We start from the raw sequence: 26,935 nt of genomic DNA on the forward strand, positions 1-26,935 counted from the left end.
AATATTCCAGGTTCTGTCAAGAGTTGAACCTCTCATAATAGAACTAGAATAGAGACTATAATGAGACAAACATGGGTCTATGAATATAGTAGCTCTCGTACTAGTTATCTCGCTTTCCAAGCAGAAGGTCAAGAGTTCAGTGTTTCTCAGCTTGAACTCAATCACAGGGTGAGCTTTGCCATTCATCAGAAGGCTACAGTATTTGCTCCTGCCCTTCAGAAACAACAGGCTGGATTTTATGTTGGGCGGACGGGAGGTGGCCACCGACGTAAAAGTCGGTGGTGAACCCGCTTCCGCCTAGCCTGGGGATCCGTCCCGCATTTAACGGGACCCCAGGCTTTAATTGTTCCGAGGCGGGACTTCCACCGCTTAAGAGAGGAAGTCACGCCTCATTGTGCTGCCGGCCAATCAGCAGGCTGGCAGCTCTTATTCCCAGCAGCGCCACCGAGAACGGTAACCACTGCTGGGACTGCAGCCCAGCTGAGGAAATGGAGCCTGGAGTCCAGGTAAATTGGGTTTGCCTTGCTGGGGGTAATCTGTCGGGCCTCGGCAAGGCAAGGGTGGTTATTTTGGGGGAAAGGGGAGCAGCTTGGGTCCTGGGGGTGGTTGGGGAAGTGGGGGCGGCCCTCAGTCGGGCACCCTGTGCCCGCTTTTCAGGGCCTACCACCAGAGCGCTGAGAGGCTGCCAGCTTTTACCAGGCGACCTTTCCCCGCTCCAGGTCGCCCAATTACCATGCGCAAAATCCACAGGGAGGCAGGCGAAGGCCCTTAAGTGGCCGTTAATTGGCAACTTAAGGGCCTTGATTTGCCTGGGGTGGGCGGCGCATTCCCCGCCCCCCCCGCCCTATGTAAAGTGGGGTGGAGGCGGGAGCAGGTCGGGAAGGCCTCCCAGTGCCTCCCGCTCCAGTTTACGCCACCCACCCCCCCACCCCCCGCCCCCACCAACCACCATCCAGCTCATTGGGGTGGCGTAAAATTCCGGCCAACTTTTCTTGCAGATTCATTCATTTCCTTTGACTGAAAAAGTCCTTGAGCAAGGCTGTCTCAATTTCCTAGCCGAAGTTGGGATGTAAAACTCAGGAGAAAGTAAAGGCAAAATAAGCATTACTGCACACTTAACTGATAGTTGTTTTTGACGTGGAACCTGCATGTTTATGGATATAGGTAAAAATGGCTGCTATAGTTTGCTACTAACATCGCAATGCAGTATAAGCAGATGTGATCTTCCAGTCAGACACCTGCAACTTTCCATTCTCATAGTGCTGAACCAATATTTGTCTAATAGTAGCATTTGCTGTAGATCTTCTTCTGGTATAATATATGGACACACACAATCAGAATGCAACACATTACAAACAAGTGTAATCACACTCTTTCTACTGCCAACGTGCACTCTTATTAACTTACTTGAAAGGTTTTCCTCAGCATGTCCTTTGTGCAAGTAGTAAAATGTTGCTTACCCAAAGTCGGAACCTGTTCTTTTGCCATTTTCTGGAACTCCTGGATCAGGACACATGTCAGACACCAGAGCAACTCCACCTTGACTCACTGTGCAGTAAAGAAAATAGCAGATTATATCACACAGGTCACAGTTTCTTTACAGGTTATTTAATGAAATGAAATCCTTTCAATTATATTTGAAATGTTATTAATGAAACTGAATACAGTAAAATTTTTCTGATATATTACAAAGTTGCTAAATTTGCTGATGAAACAAAGATAGGGACGAAGATAAGTTGTGAAGAGGACATAAGGAAGCTATAAAGGGATATAGATAGATTAACTGAGTGGGCAGAGACCTGGCAAATGGAGTAGAATGTGGGAAAATATGAAATTGTCCATTTTGGCAGGAAGAATAAAAAAAAATTATCTAAATGGTGAGAGATTGCAGAGCTCTGAGATGCAGAGGGATCTGGGTGTCCTTGTGCATGAATCGCAAAAGGTTAGAATGCAGGTACAGCAAGCAATTAGGAAAGCTAATAGAATGTTATCATTTATTGCAAGGGGAATTGAATACAAAAGTAGCGAGGTTCTGCTGCAGCTATACAGGGCGTTGGTAAGACCACATCTGGAGTACTGTGTACAATATTGGTCTCCTTGTTTAAGGAAGGATGTAAATGCATTGGAAGCAGTTCAGAGAAGGTTTACTCGACCACTGCCTGGAATGGGTGGGTTGTCTTCTAAGGAAAGGTTGGACAGGCTAGGCTTGCATCCACTGGAGTTTAGAAGAGTAAGAGGCCACTTGGTTGAAATATATAAGATTCTGAGGGGTTTTGACAGGATGGATGTGAAAAGGATGTTTTTCCTTGTGGGAGAATGTAGAACCAGGGGTCATTGTTTAAAAATAAGGGGTCGCCCATTTAAGACAGAGATGAGGAGAATTTCTTTCTCTCAGAGGGTCATGAGTCTTTGGAAATCTCTTCGTCAAAAGGCAGTGGAAGCAGAGTCTTTGAATATTTTCAAGGCAGATGTAGATAGATTCTTGATAAGCAAGGGGGTGAAAGGTTATCGGCGGTAGACGGGAATGTGGAGTAATCAGTTCAGCCATGAACTTATTGAAGGGCAGAGCAGGCTCGAGGGGCCAAGTGGCCTACTCCTGCTCGTAATTCATATGTTTATATGTTTGTATGTTCACTGTGCTGCACAAATATTATAATTGCCATTTGTAGCCCAGCTAATCCAGCACCAAAATAAATACTGTGAGCTCACAAAGAAACTGGTTCAGGCAGCAATTCATTAACTTTCCTTCCCATTTCTCAGAAAGTGATTAAGGATGATAAGGTTTATAAGACTATCAATCATCTGGGTCAGCATTGTATTTAACCAGTTGATCCAAATCACACTGATGTGTATGTGTTGCTCCGGAATGCATTAACATACAATTAATATTATTTCAGAAATCTTGCTTCCTTATTGTGTTAATATTAAAATGACTTGGTGATTTATTAGAACACCTCCTGTCCTGATTTTAACTTCAGGCAGATGGGTAGTGAGGTGAGTTGCAATATCACCCTCTCTTCTAGAAATTACGGGCAGGATTTGCAGGCCCCGCCAAGGTTGGGAACGGAGGTAGACAGGGCCCAAAAATACCGGCACGGCCTAGGGTGCCAGCTTCTGGACCCTGTTCCTGGCATCAGCCATTTTGGCCTAGGGGGGTTCAGGGCCAGTTGGGCTGCCAGCCCCTACAAAGCAGACAGCCAGCCAATTCGGCTCAGTGTGAACCTGGTTAAGGGTAGGTAATGGAGGCCAAGAGGGATTTTCCAGTCAGCTTCCAGTTTCCCAACGGGATGGGGGTCAACTGCCTGGAGGCGGGCACCCAGTGACAGGCCAGGGTGCCAGTGCTCCAAGCAGGCTTTCTAGCCTTCCCTGCCTGCCTGGGTTCAGGTGCAGCCAAAGGTCGCCCTGTAGAGGGATTCCACTCCCACCGCCACAGTGGTGACCTGGTTGCTTTCTCTATTTTTAAATTAAATTTTTGAAGATATTGTTGGGAGGGCACCTTCGTGTTGAAGCGACCTCTCAGTTCCTTACCATTCATTGGAGCCAGTTGCTCCTCTGAAGCTGAAAGGCCTCTGATTGCTCCTCCAGCTTCGAGAGCTGCCAGCCTTAATTAGACGGGGAACCTCTCTCCATGCCAATTAAGGAAGCGCCCTGGTCAAAATTCCAAGTGACTGTTTCCTCCCAGAGGCAGGTTCAGGACCCAGAAACAGTCCCAACTCCTGTTTCTTTCCCCCCCAAAGTGAAAATTCAGCCTTAAGTCTGAGCTATTTTTAACTTGCAGGCCTCATTTAATTTCTGCCAGCCACTGAATTGGAAATGGCGGATAATCAACAACAAGACCATTGATTGATTCCCAAGTCATCTCACAAGGGTTCGTATTCAGGATAAAATTGCCCCCCCACCCCCGCTGCTGACATATACAGTAGAGTTGAACAGGCATCAACCATCTTTCAGTAACTTTCCAAAGGAGTCATTCATTCTGTGCACATATAGGTAATAAGTGCTGTAGGTATGTGATTGGATCACAGGGAACATCACAGCTGAACCCAATTCTGTCATCTGATGTCCACAAGTAAGTAATGTTCAGCAAGGGGCCACCAGAACAGTGAGCTAGAAGAGTAATCCTGGTTCTATTTGTCTTCTAAGCTCGGGGTGCACCAGGGCCACCACCACAGCGGAAATGAGTTAAACAAGCACAGCAGCTGTATTTTGCTGCTCAGTATGGCTCATTTCCAAAAAGAGTGCACTGAGCCTGAGGAGTTTAGAACTTATTTACAGCCTCGATAACTGAAGCAGGGCAAAGGAAACACAATACAACATTTCAGTCAGAATTTCATCCTGTCCTGATAATCTAATCTTATTCGTTTTTGATTCATGCCATAAATACTATGTATTGCATGGATTTAAACAATCATGTGCCACAAGTGCAGCATCTGCTGAGCTCCGTTCATTGGAAATTCTAATGATCCATAACATCTAATGAGATTTTTCTGAATAAACCATTTATGGCATGCCAAACTACTTATTTGAAAATGCATACTTTTTGTTATTAAGGCAAAATAAAGGTATAGAATAGGAAAACAAAATGCACAGATAGCACCTGAAGACTGCAAGCATTTAACAGGTTATATAAGCGAACAGGATTTTCAGCTGTCAAGTTGCAGTTTTCAATGTTGTTAATAAATGCAGTTTAAAATATGTCTAATTTGTTAATCTTATTAAAAACTTTGCATTAGTGTTTCAAAAAGTGCTGTTCACACTCAGAAATCCCCACATGGTGACTTTCTAAACTCAGCTGATTCCATTGGGAGAGATGGTTCTATTTATTTATTTTATATTTAGAGATACAGCACTGAAACAGGCCCTTCGGCCCACCGAGTCTGTGCCAACCAACAACCACCCATTTATACTAATCCTACATTAACCTCATATTCTCTACCACATCTCCACCATTCTTCTACCACCGACCTACACTAGGGGAAATTTACAATGGCTAATTTACTTATCAACCTGCAAGTCTTTGGCTGTGGGAGGAAACTGGAGCACCCAGCGGAAACGCACGCAGACACAGGGAGAACTTGCAAACTCCACACAGGCAGTACCCAGAACTGAACCCAGGTCGCTGGAGCTGTGAGGCTGCAGTGCTAACCACTGCGCCACTGTGCCGTCCACAGAAATGAAGGATTAGGGAAACTAGGAACCTCATCTACTGCTATACAGTATACTGTACTTGTAGGTTGCCACCCAGTGACTTTTTGATCTCGGGTGGTTTCACTGAGAGAATTGGTTCTCCAGTGGGAAGAATAATTGGAGGACAAAGAAGCCTCATCTGCATACTGCCGAGCTGATTGTATACTGGCACCAATTGATGCCTGAGAGAAGAGCACTCCAATGTAATGGCAAGGTACATTTGACTCTATTATGTAACAATATGTGTGATTCCATCAGGTATAGCGGTAGATGAGGTTCCTAGATCCCCTCATCCTTCATTCCTGTGGAGAACCATTTCTGCCAATGGAATCAGCTGAGTTTAGAAAGCCACCACGTGGGAATTTCCGAATGTGAACAGCACTTTTAGAGACACCAATGCACAGTTTTTTGTTTGATAATATTGCCAAAGTAGATTTATGATTTAAAATTATTTTACTTAAATATCAAATCATTTTAAAAAAACTGTGTACTCACCAAAGCAAGTTAGTATCATTTACTTTAGGCAGCCTGTCCGAGAGATTGGTTATGGCCCATTTTCAGAGCAGACTGCATGCATCCCAATTAGGAGATCCAAGGCCAGCCTGAATTTCAGCCTCATTTTCATTAATTGGATGAGCCTCCAGTACCTGTTGCACTTCCACAGGCAGCCCGTCCATTTTACATTGTTGAATATGGGGCCAGTTTGCCTCACCAGCAGTGGTAAGGTAAGTCCTAGTTGGTGGGGAGGTGGGGGGAGGGAGATGCAGTCAGGAGTACTGTGGTAGCAGCAGAAGCACTCGTGCTCTTTTTTGGCTCCACAACAAAACTTTCTTTTTTAAAAACTATTGGTAGCAGTCAGCACTTGGGCTGCTTAAGAATCCCAATCGAGAAGGCTCGGCTCTGCTCTGCTGTGCTATATCCCTGTAATCATAAAGGGCCTAAAACAGGCAATAGGTGTCTCATTTACATTTGCATAGAACCTAATGCCTGTTTTTGGTGATCACCAGCAACGCCTGATCAATGGCCTATCTCAGTATTGGATTGAACGTCTTTCTGGCATCCCTGGGACGCAGGATATTGGTTTCTGAAATTCGTCTTCATTGTGCCATTTTTATGCCTGTAAAACAGGTACAAGGTTGTCCAATTTCTACCCACCCCACCATACTGGAGTCTCCAGCACACAGTCCCAAAACACTTGGTGACATGTAAAGCAAAAACTGCTTTCCTCTCCCCAACGTAACGTAAGATAGCATTTTCCACACTAGCTATCCAAGGAAGCCTGTCTGAGTAGGATTACCAGTGTAACAGCAATTAATGCAAATGTAGGGGAAATTTTGTACATACTCACAGGGTTGAGAGCATCCAAATTTTCAATGAAGAAACTTTTATGCTTCAAATTTGCTACCCAATTAAGGCTATTAATCAGCACAGAAGTTAAACAGAACTGATTTTGATGATTCAATGTGGACTTTATAGAGAATAATGATGACTATGGAATCACACACAACAGTATTATATCATATGATCAATTGAAGGAAGAGTTTATTTTATTGAGCATTAACAGTCCAGAATGAATTGGAAAGGATTTGGGGATTACTGCTAACAAAAGATAATGGTTTAAGGTGAGGAGACGAGACTTAAAGGAAAGTATGATTCTGTAAAGATGTGATATGCAATGAAACAAGATAAAGTGCTGGTTGCAAAATCAAGTAACAAATAAGCGATGTTCTTGCAGGAGATAAGCTCGATAAATCCAAACCACATGTTGAAACAAGTTCAAGGTCAATAAATTCCTTCAACAGCTAAACCTTACGGGAAAAAAGCAAATATTATGGAGAGCTGTATTTATATTGAAGCTCTATCAAGGCGTTCTATATTAGTTCAACCTTTGAACTTATAGACTGTTGTAGATAAGTACTTACATACATAGTGCAAAAATCGTTAACCATTTTTAAAGGCTTGGAATAGTATGAATTGCAATATTAACAAAGCTCAAATGAACTCACTTGAACTTTGGCATTTGCACCAAGATGCAATACTATAGCTGGGACTTTACTGAGTTCCCGATGTCGGGCTCCGCGGCGGGAGCGCCGAAAGATCGTTCTGGCAGCGGCTCGCCACGGAGTCCGATGCCGGGAATGCTAGGGCCGATCTTCCTGCGGCGGTGAGGCTCCATGGCAGCCCTCCTCTACTGCTGCTGGGCGTCAGGACCCAGCTTTGAATATTTAAATTAAGCACATGAATAGATTTAAATAAAATTCACTCCAATCCCACCTAAGGGCCGTGATCTTCTGAGCGGCAGCCAGCACGTGCTTTCACTTTCCCGTCCAGGGATAGCAGGCACCACAGTGGTGGGTGGGGGGAGGGGACGGGGTCAGATTTACAGTACTAGTGTATGGCGGGGACTTCTGCATCTTGTTCAGTTTGGGGGGAGAAAAGGTCAAATGTTGAAGGTAAGTGCTTTTAGGGTGAGGGAGAGGGCAAATATTGAATTTAATTGTTACTGTGGGGTGGGAAAGGGGTGACAGGTTTTTGATAAGTACAGTGGGGTGGGGGGTAGGTATAACTTTAAAAATGTAAATTAACCAGCAGGATTGGCTGCCCTTGAAAAATGGTGCCAGCGCACTGAGAGCCTGCCCCCTCCATGTGACTGGGGGAGTGACTACTCCCAGTGGAGGGTGCATAGAATCTAGTTCTGGGCTGGATTTTACAGCCCCACCGATGTCGGGGGTCATGGCCTAGGGCGGGGTGCACAAAATGCCACCAGGAGAGGCCCACCAAGGTGGTGGCCAGGCCTTGTGGAACCCCCTCCTCGCCCCCACCCCCCTGCCGTTCGGGAGCAAGATTTAAATATTTAAATGAATTCATTAATTACTTACCCGCTCCTGCCGTCCATTCTGGAGTGATATTGCTGCCGGCAGCCGACACTCCCGTGCCTTTGGATTCCTGTCTGGAGATCCGAGGCGTGACACTGGTGGGGAGGGTGCAGCAAGTAAGTTTTTCAGTGTGGTGGGGGAGCGGGGGCGGTGGTGAATCAGGGTCTGACTAAGCTCATTGATCTAGGGGGTGGTGGGAAGGGATAAAGTTTAAAGTTGATGAACTTGGGCAGGGGGAGGTCAGTAGTACAAGGCAAGTGTTTTGCGGGGGGGGGGTGCGCGGCGAGAGGGCAGGAAATTACTTCTATGCTTATTCGGGGAGGCGGATGGGAGAGGGTCAGGATCACTTTATTTAATTTTTTACTATCACTATTCCTTTAAATATGTAAATTGCAATGCAGGGTTTGGAGCCCTTTAAAAATGGCAGCGCACCTGTGCAATGCGCCATTGCCGGAGAGAGACCATCCACCCCCTCCACAGCATCAGGGTAGGCAGTCCACCCCGCTCCGAAAAATGCAGCCTGCATGTGCAGGCCACCATTGTTTACGTCTGCCGCAGTAAAATGCAGCCGATTGTATTGATAGGTTACATGATCTACATCCAAATGAAGAGGTGGCAGCACAGTGGTATACAGTAGGGCGGGAGTTGCCCTGGGAGTCCTCAACATCGACTCCGGACCCCATGAAGTCTCATGGCATCAGGTCAAACATGGGCAACGTAAGCTCCTACTGATTAGCACCGACCGCCCTCCCTCATCTGATGACTCAGTACTGCTCCACGTTGAACACCACTTGGAGGAAGCACTGAGGGTGGCAAGGGTACAAAATGTACTCTGGGTGGGGGACTTCAATGTCTATCACCAAGAGTGGCTCAGTAACACCACTACTGACCGAGCTGGCCGAGTCCTAAAGGACTAAGCTGCTAGACTGGGTCTGCGACAGGTGGTGGGGGAACCAAAACGAGGGAAAAACATACTTGACCTTGTCCTCACCAATCTGCCTGCCGCAGATGCTTCTGTCCATGACTGTATTGGTAGGAGTGACCACCGCACAGTCCTTGTGGAGACGAAGTCCTGCGTTCACATTGAGGATACCGTTCATCGTGTTGTGTGGCACTATCACCGTGCTAAATGGGATAGATTTCGAACAGATCTAGCAATGCAAAACTGGGCATCCATGAGGCGCTGTGGGCCATCAGCAGCAGCAGGATGTACTCAACCACAGTCTGTAAACTCATGGCCCAGCATATCCCCCACTCTACCATTACCATCAAGTCAGGAGACCAACCCTGGTTCAATGAAGAGTGCAGGAGGGCATGCCAGGAGCAGCACCAGGCATACCTCAAAATGAGGTGTCAACCTGGTGAAGCTACAACACAGGACTATCTGCGTGCCAAACTGCGTAAGCAGCATGCGATAGACAGAGCTAAGCGATCCCATAACCAATGGATCAGATCTAAGCTCTGCAGTCCTGCCACATCCAGCCGTGAATGGTGGTGGACAATTAAACAACTAACTGGAGGAGGTGGCTCCACAAATATCCCCATCCTCAATGATGGGGGAGCCAAGCACATCAGTGCGAAAGATAAGGCAGAAGCATTTGCAACAATCTTCAGCCAGAAGTGCCGAGTTGATGATCCATCTCGGCCTCCTCCTGAAGTCCCCAGCATCACAGAAGCCAGACTTCAGCCAATTCAATTCACTCCGCGTGATATCAAGAAACGACTGAAGGCACTGGATACTACAAAAGCTACGGGCCCTGACAATATTCCGGCAATAGTACTGAAGACGTGCTCCAGAACTTGCCGCGCCCCTAGCCAAGCTGTTCCAGTACAGCTACAACACTGGCATCTACCCTACAATGTGGAAAATTGCCCAGATATGTCCTGTACACAAAAAGCAGGACAAGTCCAACCCGGCCAATTACCGCCCAATCAGCCTACTCTCAATCATCAGTAAAGTGATGGAAAGTGTCATCAACAGTGCCATCAAGCGGCACTTGCTTAGCAATAACCTGCTCAGTGACGCTCAGTTTGGATTCCGCCAGGGCCACTCAGCTCCTGACCTCATTACAGCCTTGGTTCAAACAAGGACAAAAGAGCTGAACTCAAGAGGTGAGGTGAGAGTGACTGCCCTTGACATCAAGGCAACATTTGACCAAGTATGGCATCAAGGAGCCCGAGCAAAACTGAGGTCAATGGGAATCAGGGGGAAAACCCTCCGCTGGCTGGAGTCATACCTAGCGCAAAGGAAGATGGCTGTGGTTGTTGGAGGTCAATCATCTGAGCTCCAGGACATCACTGCAGGAGTTCCTCAGGGTAGTGTCCTAGACGCAACCATCTTCAGCTGCTTCATCAATGACCTTCCTTCAATCATAAGGTCAGAAGTGGGGATGTTCACTGATGATTGTGCAATGTTCAGCACCATTCACGACTCCTCAGATACTGAAGCAGTCCGTGTAGAAATGCAGCAAGACCTGGACAATATCCAGGCTTGGGCTGATAAATGGCAAGTAACATTCGTGCCACACAAGTGCCAGGCAATGACCATCTCCAACAAGAGAGAATCTAACCGTCTCCGTTTGACATTCAACGGCATTACAATCGCTGAATCCCCCACTATCAACATCCTGGGGGCTACCATTGACCAGAAACTGAACTGGAGTAGCCATATAAGTACCGTGGCTACAAGAGCAGGTCAAAGGCTAGGAATCCTGAGGCGAGTACCTCACCTCCTGACTCCCCAAAGCCTGTCCACCATCTACAAGGCACAAGTCAGGAGTGTGATGGAATACTCTCCATTTGCCTGGATGGGTGCAGCTCCAACAACACTCAAGAAGCTCGACAACATCCAGGACAAAGCAGCCCACTTGATTGGCACCCCATCAACAAACATTCACTCCCTCCACCACTGACGCACATTGGCAGTAGTATGTACCATCCACAAGATGCACTGCAGCAATGCACCAATGCTCCTTAGACAGCACCTTCCAAACCCGCGACCTCTACCAACTCGAAGGACAAGGGCAGCAAATACATGGGAACACCACCACCTGTAAGTTCCCCGCCACGTCACACACCATCCTGACTTGGAACTATATCGCTGTTCCTTCACTATCGTTAGATCAAAATCCTGGAACTCCCTTCCTAACAGCACTGTGAGTATACCTACCTCAAATGGACTGCAGCGGTTCAAGAAGGCAGCTCAACACCACCTTCTCAAGGGCAATTAGGGATGGGCAATAAATGCTGGCCTGGCCAGTGACGCCCACATCCCATGAACGAATAAAAAAAAAGGGGCTGGATTTTATGTCGGGCGGACTGAAGCTGGCCACCGATGTAAAAGTCGGTGACAAACCCGCTTCCGCCCGGCCCAGGGATCCGTCCCAAATTTTATGGGTCCCCGGGCTTTAATTGTTCCAAGGCGGGACTTCCACCTGCTTGAGGGAGGAAGTTCCACCTCATTGAGCTGCTGGCCAATCATTGGGTCGGCAGCTCTTATTCCCAGCAGCGCCACAGGGAGCGGTGGGCACTGCTGGGACTGCAGCCCAGCCAAGGACATGGAGCCAAGACTGAAGGTAAGTTGAGGTTTGTCTCGCCGTGGGAATCAGTTGCAACCCAGCGAGGCAAGAGTGTTCGTTTCAGGGGAAGGGTGGGTGGGTCTCGGGTCCGGGGGGTGGTTGGAGAAGTGGGGGCGGCCCTCAATCGGTCACCCGCGGTCTACGCAAAGTAGGGCGGAGGTGAAAGCGGGCCAGCAAGGTCTCCCGGAGCCTCCTGCTCAATTTTGCGCTCCCCCCGACCTCCCCACTCCGCCCCTGCCACAATCTGTTTCTCTGGGATGGCGTAAAATTCCAGCCAATGTGTTTATTTCTTCAGATTCCATTGAAACAAGTCTAAATGAAACAGTAATTTATTACATTCAACCTCACAAAGGCAAGTAAAATAGAGGGACTAAAATATACTGAGCTCTGTAATGTCAGTGCACATCCGTGCAGGGAATTTTCTAATACTCCTCCGGTCACTGGCAATTGACTACCAACAATGTGGATTGTTATGAAGGTGCTTCTATATTTTTTGTTAAGTATTTGTTTAGCGGACTCATGTTTAAGTTGTGGAGATGGATTCATTGGAAGGATGAAGATTTTATAAATGTTGAACTTTGTTTTGTTGTTGCCAGTTCACTGAAAGGACACTGAGATGTTGTTTGAAAACAACATTTACTGGAAATCATGTGCTTTAAGCTCAATAAGCAACAGAAAACTTGGTGACCTGGGGAAGACGTTTACAGAGACGCCACATGTCAAGGTTTATGGAAGTCAGGAGGTTGACTTTCTATATGTGCTTTCGTTTCTAAGATATTGTCTTGGTTCAGTTTGGGGTGTGAACTATTTTGAAGACAGTTGGTGTTTTGCCTGCCAAGGAAAAATATACCCTCCCCAGCTCATTTTGCCTGCACCTCTCTTAGAGACCCTGAGAAGTCCAGGGTGTCAGCTCCTCTTTCCTCCTATCTTTGGAAAAGCCCTGTGATTCAAGTGTGTGCTGGCTGAAACCCCTGATGCCACATTTCTCCTGGAAAAACTTGCCAGATTAATTCTCAACGCTGCCTGAAAAGAACTTCTCCAGAAAAGATTCCAGTGACTGTATACCCGGATGTCAGACCAAAAGGGACAACTGACATCCTTCCACATCTTTTTTTTTCAAGAATTAGCAAATATTTGGCCAAAGTAGTCTCTTTTTGTCTTTTTCTTATAACAGACCTCTGCAGGCAGAATATTTGTATTTTTTTCAGTGTGTGTCTGTGAGTTTGTGTGGAGGGGACTTTCATGTTTCAATCTGTGTGTTAATGCTATACTTCATTACTGGATAAGTCTTGTTTGATAATAAACTGATAATTTTTTTATTAAATAATAAAACCTGCTTCATGTGGTTTATTCCGGGGTAAAGAGTAGAGCATGTAATTGACTGCATTGGTAACTAGTTAACATTTAAATATATGTTGTCACCTGTGGAGATGTGGAACTAGAAAAGAAAGTGCACTCCTCCCACCTCTGTTGTAACAGGGTGTGAAGCACTTTTATATAAACCACTCCAGAAACAATTGCAGATCAGATTAAAGTTGCCAGTGCACAAATTATTCCCATACTTGGTAAACAGTGTCCAACAGCTTGGCAGAAAGTAATAGTTACATAAGAGGAGGAAATAAGTTTAATGGATCATTACACTGTGAAGATTTATAAAGAGTAATTTTAATTGACTATGAACTATGCTAACTCACCCATATGTCTTTCTGTTGCAACTTTATTATAATTCTTAACAAATCTAAAACTGAAAAGGAGTGTAGGCTTGGCTCAGTTGCAGAAAGTCTCACCTCTGGTTTAAAACAGGTGAGTTCAAGCCCAATTCTAGCACTTAAGCATGCAATTTAGAATAATTCTCAAATGAAGTACCAAGGTGGCACTACATCTTTGGGCATATCATCGCTTGGAGGAGACATAAAACCAGTTGTTACAGTTGTTCAATTGTATATTTAAGATTCTATGGCACTTATTTGAAAAAGAACTGTTCTGATGAAGGGTCACTGACCTGAAACGTTAACTCTGCTGCTCTCTCCACAGATGCTGCCAGACCTGCTGAGTATTTCCAGCATGCCTTGTTTTTATTTCAGATTTCCAGCATCTGCAGTATTTTGCTTTTATAAATTGGCTTTTCACCTCATTTCTGTTGGTGGGATATTGCTGTGCGTAAACTGGTTGCTCCATTTGCCCACATATCAACAGTCACTACACATCAAAGTAATTCCTTGTACGTGAAGTACTATGAGGTACTTTTTAGAGATGCGATAAGGTAATATGTGTGTTTATTTTTGTTTTCTTCATTTGCAGAATTACTTTCTAGGATCTCACCAATATCTACTTGGTTCTTCTAGTTATACTTAGTAATTTTAGGTGACTTAAATAAAAGTCCATTTAGAAATGGACGGCACAGTGGCGCAGTGGTTAGCACCGTAGCCTCACAGCTCCAGCGACCCGGGTTCAATTCTGGGTACTGCCTGTGTGGAGTTTGCAAGTTCTCCCTGTGTCTGCGTGGGTTTCCTCCGGGTGCTCCGGTTTCCCCCCACATGCCAAAGACTTGCTGGTTGATAGGTTAATTGGCCATTATAAATTGCCCCTAGTATAGCTAGGTGATGGGAAATATAGGGTCAGGTGGGGATGTGGTAGGAATATGGAATTAGTGTAGGATTAGTATAAATGGGTGGTTGATGGTCGGCACAGACTCGGTGGGCCGAAGGGCCTGTTTCAGTGCTGTATCTTTAAAAAAAAAAATAAACAGTGTTGGTCATCAACCTATTTGATCTGGGATTCATGTGATGTCAGCTCATTTTTTTTTGGTTAATAAAATGGTCACTTGTTTCAGCTTGAAGTATCCACTAGTTTGTGATGCCAACTCAATCCATTTATATTTGAGCTTATTTCAACAATACAAAGGATGGAATCATGGCTTTCTAACAGTCTGCCTTCCTCCTTCCCTTCACAGTTCAGTTTGAACTGTCTTGTAAATGCTTCAGAAAGACTTACCTTTTAGATGCTTTGCACTAATATGACTAAAAACAGGGGCTGGATGTTATTGTCCCACTGTTAAGAGCAAAAAATGGTGGCCGCACCACAGGAGCTACACCACCACGGTGGGTGTCCACTTAACGTAATGACAGTGGCGGCACCCCCCCCACGACCCCCTGCCCCGCATCACATGTTGGGTGCGACATTGGCAATGCCATTTAAAAGGCTGACAACCTTGCAAATAGTTCAAAATAATGCAGAGTTGACCCCTTCTCCCCCATACACTAAATAATGCAGATTTGACCCCTTCTCCCCATACACTAAATAATGCAGAGTTAAACACTTCCACCCATACACTAAATAATGCAGAGTTGACCCCTTCCCCCCATACACTAAATAACGCAGAGTTGACACCTTCCCCCCATACACTAAATAATGCAGAGTTGACACCTTCCCCCCATACACTAAATAATGCAGAGTTGACCCCTTCCCCCCATACACTAAATAACGCAGAGTTGACACCTTCCCCCCATACACTAAATAATGCAGAGTTGACCCCTTCCCCCCATACACTAAATAATGCAGAGTTGACCCCTTCTCCCCCATACACTAAATAATGCAGAGTTGACCCCTTCTCCCCTATACACTAAATAATGCAGAGTTAACCCCTTCTCCCCCATACACTAAATAATGCAGAGTTAAACCCTTCCCCCAGACACTAAATATTGCAGAGTTGATCCCTTCTCCCCCATACACTAAATAATGCAGAGTTAAACCCTTCCCCCATACACTAAATATTGCAGAGTTGATCCCTTCTCCCCCATACACTAAATAATGCAGAGTTAAACCCTTCCCCCCCATACACTAAATATTGCAGAGTTGATCTCTTCTCCCCCATACACTAAATAATGCAGAGTTAAACCCTTCCCCCCATACACTAAATATTGCAGAGTTGATCCCTTCTCCCCCATACACTAAATAATGTGGAGTTGACACCTTCCCCATACACCAAATAATGTGGAGTTGACACCTTCCCCCCATACACTAAATAATGTGGAGTTGACACCTTCCCCCCCATACACTAAATAATGTGGAGTTGACACCTTCCCCATACACTAAATAATGTGGAGTTGACACCTTCCCCCCATATACTAAATAATGTGGAGTTGACACCTTCCCCCCATACACTAAATAATGTGGAGTTGACACCTTCCCCCCCATACACTAAATAATGTAGAGTTGACACCTTCCCCCCCATACACTAAATAATGTGGAGTTGACACCTTCCCCCCATATACTAAATAATGTGGAGTTGACACCTTCCCCCCATATACTAAATAATGTGGAGTTGACACCGTCCCCATACACTAAATAATGTGGAGTTGACACCTTCCCCATACACTAAATAATGTAGAGTTGACACCTTCCCCCCATACACTAAATAATGTAGAGTTGACACCTTCCCCCCCATACACTAAATAATGTGGAGTTGACACCTTCCCCCCATATACTAAATAATGTGGAGTTGACACCGTCCCCATACACTAAATAATGTGGAGTTGACACCTTCCCCCCATACACTAAATAACGTGGAGTTGACACCTTCCCCATACACTAAATAATGTGGAGTTGACACCTTCCCCCCAGACACTAAATAATGTGGAGTTGACACCTTCCCCATACACTAAATAACGTGGAGTTGACACCTTCCCCATACACTAAATAATGTGGAGTTGACACCTTCCCCCCATACACTAAATAATGTGGAATTGACTACTTTTCCACCTCGGTGGCACCGGCTTCTCCTGGACGGGAAAGTAAAGGCGTGAGTGCCGCACGACATGCTCAAGGTTGGGAACTGAAGGTAAGAGTTTGGGGAATTAAATTTAAATTTATGCAGAGAGGTGTTTTAAATATGTAAAGTGTGGTAATGTCGCAGATCAGTGGAGGTACTGCCACGGAGCCTCGCCACCGCCAGGAAGATCGGGTTTGGCAATCCCGGCGTCGAGCTCCATGGTGGCAACTGCCGCCCCAATTCTTCAGCTGGCTCCCCCCCCCCCCCCCCCACAAGAAACCCAACATCAGGCTGAGAACAAAATCCAGCCCCAGAACTTAAGCAAAGTCAATATATTGCACATGCATGGTAGGCACAAGCAAGATATTTCTTCATGATTTGTTTCCCATTTGCTGTAATAACTGATGCTTCAATTTACTTGAAATTAACCATTGATCATCTTCAGTTTATTTCCCTTAATTTTCCCAATTTGCAATTATATGAAAATGGATATGAACAATGTATTTGACAGTGATGGCTCAGTCGGCAATTCTGCCAAGCTCAGAAAAATCTCAGGTTCAATTTTCTGTCTTGCTGAGTTAGCTTACATTAGATGTAACAGAGTTAAGGAGTACAATCGGGGTCAGTATCACTGCAATAGGTAAGCACAAAAGATCAGCCATAGATCTGATCCTCATCGCCATGTAGTTGTCTCTTATTGGAAAATTCCAGTCTCTGGGTATCATTTGAGAATAGGATGAGATTGGTTGTGATGCCCCCACCACCCTTCCCCCTGCCCCCACCCCCATTAATAAAGTATCCTGTTAACAGCATTTAGTAATATTTTGTATGGTCACTTGGATGAGGTGCAAAAAAATAGTGCTGAGTTATCAGGACTCCATGCCCTTTCATGAGTCTCTGCTTTAGCAAAGGAGAGAAGAAAACTAAGGGAGAAATATTACAAAGTATTTTGGCAATCCTGGCCCAACGACTCATTCTTAGTCCTTGCCTGAATCAGACAACAGATTAAATTCTGGTAAACGTTACTGCCTACTAAAATCCCAAGTGAAATAAAAGCAAAATCGCACAAGTTTATTCTGTGCCAAAATGTCATTTGGAGTAGTAGATCTTTACATTTTAGATCAGATTGATGAGTATACAAACTGAAAAAAGACTTGCCAATGAATACGTGCCATGACTGTCCATAGTGATGAAAACCAATTGTGACATATGCAAATATTAACCTCTCTCAAATTCAGAAATCATACAGATTTTGTGTTAATGATAAATGCATTTGTAAATTTAAAATATAATATATGCAGAACTTAATACTTCAGAAGTATATTTCCCCCAAGAATTCTGCTTCAATCCCTGCAAACTAAAATTAATCCATCAAGACCTAAGAAAAATGGAATATAAAGTTTGATGCTTAATCTTTAAACAAAACTGGTGGCTAAATATGTTTAAAATCTAACCACTTTGTATTTTATTGAAAGTTCACTGTTGGATAAAATATTTCATGCTTCATCTGATTTACCTTACCAAACAAACTACCCACCCACCCACCAAAAATAAAAACCCATGATTATACTTGCAAACCTAATCTAACCGATGAAGTTCGAGACAGGAGAAATTATCATGGGGAATGAGGAAATGGCAGAGACGTTGAACAAATATTTTGTGTCTGTGTTCTTAGTAGAAGACACAAATTAAATACCATAAATAGAGGGTAAAGAAGGGACTTATAAGCATGAGGAACTTAAAGAAATTAATATCAGCAGCAAAAAAGTATTGGAGAAACTTAAAAGGCTAAAAGCTGATGAATCCCCAGGACCTGATGGCCGACATCCTAGGGTTCTAAAAGAGGTAGCTGCAGAAAGAGTGGATGCACTGGATATGACTTTCCAAAATTTCCTACACTCTAGAATGGTCCCAGCCAATTGGAAGTTAGCAAATGTAACACCACAATTCAAGAAAGGAGTGAGAAGGAAAATAGGGAACTACGAGCCAGTTAACCAAACATCATTCAAAAGGAAATGCTGGAATCTAATAGTCAGGAATTCTTAACAATGCACTTAGAAAATAATAGATCAGACAGAGTCAACATGGTTTTATGAAAAGCAAATTGTGTTTGACAAATGTATTAGAGCTTTTTGGAGAGATAACCAGTAGGGTAGATATAGGGGAGCCAGTAGATATAACATACTTGGATTTCCAAAAGGTAATTGGTAAGGTCCCACACAAAAGGTTACTATGCAAGATAAGAACTCAATAAGAACAAAAATAAGAAATATAATAGCATGGATGGAGGATTGGTTAATGGACAAGAAACAGAGAGTAGGGATAAACGGGGCATTTTCAAGTTGGTGGGCTATAACTAGTGGAGTGCCACAAGGATCAGTGCTGGGGCCTCAGCTATTTACGATCTATATTAATGACTTAAAGGGACCAGAGTAATGTATCTAGGTTTGTTGATGATTCAAAAGCTAGGTGGGAATGTAAGCTGTGAGGACACAAAGACATCAAGGAGCCCTAGCAAAACTGGAGTCAATGCGAATCAGGGGAAAAGTCTCTGCTGGTTGGAGTCATACCTAGCACAAAGGAAGATGATTATGGTCGTTGGAGATCAATCATCTCGGTCTCAGGCCATCACTGCAGGAGTTCCTCATGGTAGTGTCCTAGGCACAACCATCTTCAGCTGTTTCATCAATGACCTTCGCTCCATCATAAGGTCAGAAGTGGAGATGTTTGCTGATGATTGCACAATGTTCAGTACCATTCGCAACTCCTCAGGTACTGAGGCAGTCTGTTTCCATAAGCAGCAAGACCTGGACAACATCTAGGCTTGGGCTGATGAGGTGGCAAGTAACATTCATGCCACACAAGTGCCAGGCAATGACCAACTCTAACAAGAGAGAATCTAACCATCTCCCCTTGATGTTCAATGGCATTATCATCGCTGAATCCCCCACTATCAACATCCTGGAGGTTACCATTGACCAGAAACTGAACTGGACCAGCCACATAAATGCTGTAGCTACAAGAGCAGGTCAGAGGCTGGGAATTCTGTGGCGAGTAACTCACCTCCTAATTCCCCAATGCCTGTCCACCATCTACAAGGCACGTCAGGAGTGTGTTGGAATACTCTCCACTTGCCTGGATGAGTGCAGCTTCAACAACACTCAAGAAGCTCGACACCATCCAAGACAAAGCAGCCCACTTGATTGTCACCCCAATCACCACCTTCAACATTCACTCCCTCCACAACCAACGCACAGTGGCAGCAGTGTGTACCATTTACAAAATGCACTGCAGCAACGCACCAAGGCTCCTTCAACAGCACCTTCCAAACCTGTGACCTCTACCACCTAGAAGGACAAGGGCAGCAGATGCATGGGAACACCACCATCTGCGAGTTCTCCTCCAAGCCACACACCATCTCGACTTGGAACTATATGGCCATTCCTTCACTGTTGCTTGGTCAAAATCCTGGAACTCCCTTCCTAACAGCACTCTTGGTGTGCCTAAGCCCCAAGGACTGCAGCAGTTCAAGAAGGCGGCTCACCACCACCTTCTCAAGGGCAATTATAGATGGGCCATAAATGCTGGCTTAGCCAGCGACACCCACATCCCACAAATAAAAAATGTTAAAAAAGAGGCTGCAAAGAGATATAGGCAGATTAAATGACTGGGCAACAAGGTGACAGGTGGAATACATTAAAGGGAAATGTGAGGTCATTCATTTTGGTAGTAAGAACAAAAAAGCAGAATATTTTTAAAAAGGTATGAAACTTCCAAATGTTGATATTCAGAAAGACTTGGGTGTACTCGTATAGGGAACACAAAGTGATGAAAAGTCACAGACCTGAAACATTAACTCTGCTTCTCTCCACAGATGTTGCCAGACCTGCTGATTATTTCCAGCACTTTTTGTTTTTATTTCAGATTTCCAGCATCCGCAGTATTTTGCTTTTATTACAGAAAGTGAGCATGCAGGTACAGCAAGCAATTAGAAGGAAAATGGCATTTTGGCCATTATTGCAAGGGGATTTGGAATAAGTAAGTCTTGTTACAACTATACAGGGCTTTGATGAGGCCATACCTGGGGTACAGTTTTGGTCTCCATTTATAAGGAAGGATATGCTTGCCTTGGAGGCAGAACAATGAAGGTTCACGAGATTGGGATAAGAGGGTTGTCCTATGAAGAATGGCTGAGTAAATTGGGCCTATACTCTCTGGAATTTAGATAAATGAAATTCTGAAGGGGCTTGACAGGATCAACACTGAGAGGTTGCTTTCCCTTGCTAGGAAATCTAGAAAACAGGGCACAGCCTCAGGATAAAGGGTTGATCGTTCAGGACTGAGATGAGCAGAGGTTTCTTCACTTAGGGGGCTGTGAATCCTTGGAATTCTCTACCCCAGAGGGTTGTGGATTCTCCATTGTTAAGTATATTCAAGGCGGAGATACATTTTTGGTCTCTCAAGGATTCAATGGATAGAGGGAGTGAGCGAGTAAGTGGAGTTGAGGCAGATCAGCCATGATCTGAATGGCAGAACAGGCTCAAGGGGCTGTATAGTCGACTCCTACTTCAATTTCTTACATTCTTAAGTTATGAAGTATATTGCCAATATCTCAGAAATTAAGCATACAATAATGAAACTTGCAATAAAAAGTCCATATTATTGGGAAACTGGGTTCAAATCTACCCCAGGGTGATGGAATGAATGTCTCTCCTTTCTAACGGTTATGGAGATAACATAAAACTGGCACTAATATGGTGCCAATGTTTTACTAATGAACCCTACAATGGTTAGTGTGAGAAATGGAAAATTGCCAGACTGGAACTGGGCAGATACTCCTCTGATGTTAGGGTATAGTTGAATGGCAGAGTACAGGAAATTTTATAAGAACCTAATCTCAAAGTTCTTAATACTGACATTGGGTTCCAGAGTGAGAAAGCGGCACTCTTCAATGTGATGAGCCCAAAACTTAATAAGCAGTTCCAGTTCAATATTGTTCATTTTTCCGATTTGTTGGCTGCTGTTATAAATATATTAGTCTTCTCACACATGGAAAAAGTACTAGGAAGGTTGCTTGTGTCCTTGAAACGATACCTAGCATGAATCACCATCTCTTAGATACTGGACAGGGACAACTCTGCTAGCTGTTACCTCCACCATAGCAAGTTAGAACAATTTAATGTGAGCAGTAGTGATGGTACCAAATATAGAATATTTGCATGAAAGCTGGCATCGATAATGTTTCAGAATGACTAGCACTGAGAAGCATAATGCATGATAAAGTAAATCTATATTTATTTCCGAAAAAGCCTTGCATTTTGCCAGCTATGCTTTTACCATCCTTTAGTAATGAACGCAGTATACAGCATATTTTCAATCAACCCAAAGTCTAAATCATTTTAATATTCACATCAATTGGAAAATATATTTGAACTAAAGCTTTACTTGAAACAGCAGAATGCTATACTTAGTAAATGACTCCAGTACTCAAGATGAGAATGCAAACTAACTAAATTTTTTAATATATCAGCAGATGGATCAGCTATCACAATGGTGTTATCCAGTTGCCTTTACCTTATGCTATGCGATTGTGTTCATTGAAAAGTTATTATGGCATTTTGTTTTTATGGCAAGTAATGGCACTTGCACGTTAAACTATGCAAGTAGCCATCTTCTTGTTTTATGGAAAAATGTGTAGTTTGTTGCAATCTTTTATTACTACAAAGTAGTAAAAGTGAAGCGAAAAACATTTATATCGCACCTTTTGTGGCTCTGTACTTCCAAGTGCGTTTTACAGCCATAGAGACACAGTATTACTTCTTTGCCTGTTTTCACATATTGTATTGCAGTTCTTGTCTTCATTATAGTAACATTCCATTACCCCTTCCCACCAATAATATTGCCTATTGACAATTTTGTTTTCAGACATAAAGGACAACAGTTAATGCACCCTAAACATTTGTTGCAGATCTGATTGTTCCATGGGAACACTTAACACTAATAATCAGCATTTAAGCATCTGAATATTCTGCAGATTTTAAGTTTTTTGAAGGTCTTTTTGGAAATCAATTTCCTGGAATCATTTTAACTGTGAATATCCCTAAAAAAAAGGGAAAATTTGTTAATTGCACTGGTCTATCTAGTAATATTAATCCAAATGGAACACATAAATAGCTGGACTTTTATATCAGGTTTTTAGGGAAAATTTATTTTATTGCAGTCATTGGCCGGGATTTGATGGAGCATCAGGGAGCGGGCAGAGGAGCTGCAAAATCAGATGGGATGGCAGGGAGAGGGCGTGCCTGTTGCCTTCCCGCCGCCACTGGCATTTTACCAATGGCAGGGGGGGCCCTCCGCTATGTGGTGAGACCGCCAGATAAACCCTAGTGGGACTCCTTGTGGGCTCATGACAGGGGCACTCCAGATCGGGCACCCTGTGGCCCACAGAGGGCTGCCCCTGTGGAAACATCCCCCCCCCCACCATCACCCACCCTCACCAACCATTGCCTTCCCACACCTTGCCGGGGCCTGCCTGGCTAGCCCCAGCTACCACCACCCCACTTACCTGGGTTCTGGGTGATGTCCATGATGCTGCTCTGACCTGGTTGCAGTCCCATAAGTGGCCACCACTCCAGGAGGTGCTGCTGGGACTGAGGAGCTGCTGGCCCTCCAATTGGCCGGCAGCTCTTGGAGGGGGGGCTCACATGTCTGAAAGGCACCGGAGCCCAATCAGTTAATTGCCTGATGCACGCAAAGTCCAGTTGGGGTTCCCAGAAGCAGTTGAGGAGGGATTGCCCCCAACCTTCTGGCCAATGGACGGAGTCACCGCTGACCAGTAAAACTCGATCATTTGTTCTGAGAGAAAAATGCAGAGCTCGCCAAATGGATGAGACAGAATACATTCCCAATAGTTCAACTTGTTTTTTTTAAAGACATGGCTAATGATTGCAAATTCAACCTTTTTTTTGTCTCTCTTGCCATTCAGAAGATGCTGATTCAGACAGTGGGAGCCCTGCTGTACCTTGCCCAAGCTGTTCAATCGTGGAATGTCACAGCTGATCTCAGCCAAGACCCAGACATGCACTCTTACCTATTGGAAACTATCAGAACTGGAGTGTGAAATGTCAGAGCACTTCTGCAGTTCCCACCACACAGCTTATTCCAGCTGAGCAGGAAATTCACAACAAGGTCTCCAATCCTATCATTCTAGGTGCTAGGGTCAAGGATGTCAAGGAGCAGACATTGCAGGACATTCTGAAGGGGGAACGTGAACAGTCAGAGGTCGTGGTACACAATGGTACCAACAACATAGGTAGAAAGAGGGATGAGGTTCTGCAGCAAAAATTTAGGGAGCTAGGTGGCAGATTAAAAAGCAGGACCTCAAAGGTTGTAATCTCTGGATTACTCCTGGTGCCACGTGTTAGTGAGTATAGGAAGAGGAGGATAGAGCAGATGAATGCATGGCTGAGGAGATGGTGCAGGAGGCAGGGCTTTAGTTTCCTGGATCACTGGGTCTGTTTCTGGCAAAGGTGGAACCTGTACAAGTTGGAAGGGTTGCACCTGAACCGGAACGGGACCAACATCCTTGCTGGGAGGTTTGCTAATGCTGTTGGGGGGGAGGTATAACTAATTTGGTAAGGGGATGGGATACAGAGTGGAGGTACAGTAAACGATGAGGCACAGCCAAATATAGAAGAGAAACTGAGTCAGTCTGGAAGGCAGAGCAAATATAGACCTGTTAAGGCACAATGGAATATGCAAGGATGGATTGCATCTATTTTAATGCAAGGAATCTTACTAGTAAGGCAGTTGAATTGAGGGCGTTGATTAGCACATGGGATTATGATATTATTGCTATCACAGAGACATGGCTGAGGGAGGGGCAGGACTGGCAGCTCAATATTCCAGGGTGTCAAATCTTCAGGCGTGAAAGGGGAGGGGGTAAAAGAGGAGGTGGCATTGCACTGTTGATCAAGGAGTCAATTATTGCAATTAGGAGGGATGATATCTTAGAAGGTTCCTCAAATGGGGCCATATGGGTAGAACTTTCAAACAAAAAGGGGCCAATCACTTGGCTGGGAGTGTACTACAGGCCTCCAAACAGTCAGGGAGAGATAGAGGAGCAGATATGTAGGCAAATCTCAGAGAGGTGTAAAAATAATAGGGTAATAATAGTAGGGGATTTCAACTTCCCCAATATCAACTGGGATAGTCTTAGTGCAAAAGGCTTAAAGGGGGCAGAATTCTTAAAATGCATACAGGAGAGCCTTTGGAGCCAGTACGTAGAAAGTCCCACAAGAGAAGGGGCAGTACCGGACCTAAACCTAGGGAATGAAGCCGGACAAGTAGTAGAAGTGTCAGTGGGGGAGCATTTCGGGGATAGAGACCATAACTCTGTAAGATTGAAGGTAGTTATGGAAAAGGACAAAGATGGACCAGAAATAAAGGTACTGAATTAGGGGAAGGCCTATTTCAATATGATAAAACAGGATCTGGCCAAAATAGACTGGGAGCAGCTACTTGTAGGAAAGTCTACATCAGACCAGTGGGAGTCATTCAAAGAGGAAATAGTGAGAGTTAAGGTGAATGGTTGGACCAACAAGTCCAGGGAACCCTGGATGTCAAGGAATATAGAGGATTGGATCAGGAAAAACAAGGAAGTTTATGGCAGATTCAGAGCGCTGAAAACAGCGCAGGCTCTAGAGGAGCATCGAAAGTGTAGAGGGTACTTAAAAAAGTAATTAGGAGAGCGAAGAGGGGACATGAAAAACACTGACGGGCAAGATAAAGGAGAATCCCAAGACGTTTTATAAGTATATTAAGGGCAAGAGGATAACCAGGGAAAAGGTAGGGCCCATTAGGGACCGAAGTGGCAATGTGTGAGTGGAACCGGAGGACAGAGATGAGGTTTTAAATGATTACTTTACATTTGTGTTCACTACGGAGGATGATGTAGGTGTAGAGATCAGGGAGGGGGATTGTGATATACTTGAACATATTAGCATTGAAAGGGAGGTAGTATTAGCTGTTTTAGTGGGCTTAAAAATGGATAACCACCCAGGCCCAGATGCGATGTATCCCAGGCTGTTATGTGAGGCAAGGGAGGAGATAGCAGGGGCTCTGACACAAATTTTCAAATCCTCTCTGGCCACAGGAGAGGTGCCAGAGGACTGGAGGACAGCGAATGTGGTACCATTATTCAAGAAGGATAGCAGGGATAAACCAGGTAATTACAGGCCGATGAGTCTAACATCAGTGGTAGGGAAACTATTGGAACAAATTCTGAAGGACAGGATTAATCTCCATTGGAGAGGCAGGGATTAATCAGGGATAGTCAGCATGGCTTTGTTGGGGGGAGATCATGTCTAACTAACTTGATTGAGTTTTTCGAGGCACTGACTAGATGTGTAGATGAGGGTAAAGCAGTTGATGTAGTCTACATGGACTTCAGCAAGGCTTCTGATAAGGTTCCGAATGGGAGATTGGTTAAGAAGATAAGAGCCCGTGAGATCCAGGGCAATTTGGCAAATGGGATCCAAAATTGGCTTAGTGGCAGGAGGCAGAGGGTGATGTTCGAGGGTTGTTTTTGCGAGTGGAAGCCAGTGACTAGTGGTGTACCATAGGGATCGGTGCTGGGACCCTTGCTGTTTGTAGTGTACATTAATGATTTAGACGTGAATATAGGAGGTATGATCAGTAAGTTCGCAGATGGCACGAAAATTGGTGGTGTCATAAATCGTGAAGAGGAAAGCCTTAGATTACAGGAGGATATAGATAGGTTGGTAAGATGGGCGGAGCAGTGGCAAATGGAATTTGATCCTGAGAAGTGTGAGGCGATGCATTTTGGGAGGACTAACAAGACAAGGGAATATACAATAGATGGTAGGACCCTTGGAAGTACAGAGGATCAGTGGGACCTTGGTGCACTTGTCCATAGATCACTGAATGCGGCAGCACAGGTAGATAAGGTGGTTAGGAAGGCATATGGGATACTTGCCTTTATTAGCCGAGTCATAGAATATAAGAGCAGGGAGGTTATCATGGAGCTGTATAAAATGCTAGTTAGGCCACAGCTGGAGTACTGTGTACGTTTCTGGGCACCACACTATAGGAAGGATGTGATTGCCCTAGAGAGGTTGCAGAGGAGATTCACCAGCATGTTGCATGGAATAGCGCATTTCAGCTATGAAGAGAGACTGAAAAGGCTAGGGTTGTTTTCCTTAGAGCAGAGAAGGCTGAGGCGGGACATGATTGAGGTATACAAAATTATGAGGGGCATTGATAGGATACATAGGAGGAAATCTTTTCCCTTAGCGGAGGGGTCAATAACCATGGGGGATAGATTTAAGACAAGGGGCAGGAGATTTAGAGGGGATTTGAGGAAATTTTTTTTTTCACTCAGAGGGTGGTTGGAATCTGGAAAGCACGACCTGAAGAAGTGGTAGAGGCATGAACCCTCACAACATTTAAGAAGTATTTAGATGAGCACTTGAAATGCCATAGCATACAAGGCTATGGGCCAA

The 26,935-nt window shown here is 44.6% G+C and overlaps 1 protein-coding gene across 3 annotated transcripts in view; it reads right to left on the reverse strand.

Moving 5' to 3' along the window:
• LOC137355859 (CUB and sushi domain-containing protein 1-like) overlaps window positions 1-26,935 on the reverse strand; it is a 1,186,508-nt gene that overhangs the window by 1,098,767 nt on the left and 60,806 nt on the right. For all 3 annotated transcript variants that reach the window (XM_068021465.1, XM_068021474.1, XM_068021456.1), the window contains exon 3: window positions 1,461-1,548. In XM_068021465.1, the coding sequence (XP_067877566.1) occupies window positions 1,461-1,548 (88 nt within the window). The remainder of the gene's footprint in view (window positions 1-1,460; window positions 1,549-26,935) is intronic.

This window comes from Heterodontus francisci, chromosome 3, assembly GCF_036365525.1.
Source record: "Heterodontus francisci isolate sHetFra1 chromosome 3, sHetFra1.hap1, whole genome shotgun sequence".
In the NCBI taxonomy this organism is placed as follows: Eukaryota; Metazoa; Chordata; class Chondrichthyes; order Heterodontiformes; family Heterodontidae; genus Heterodontus; species Heterodontus francisci.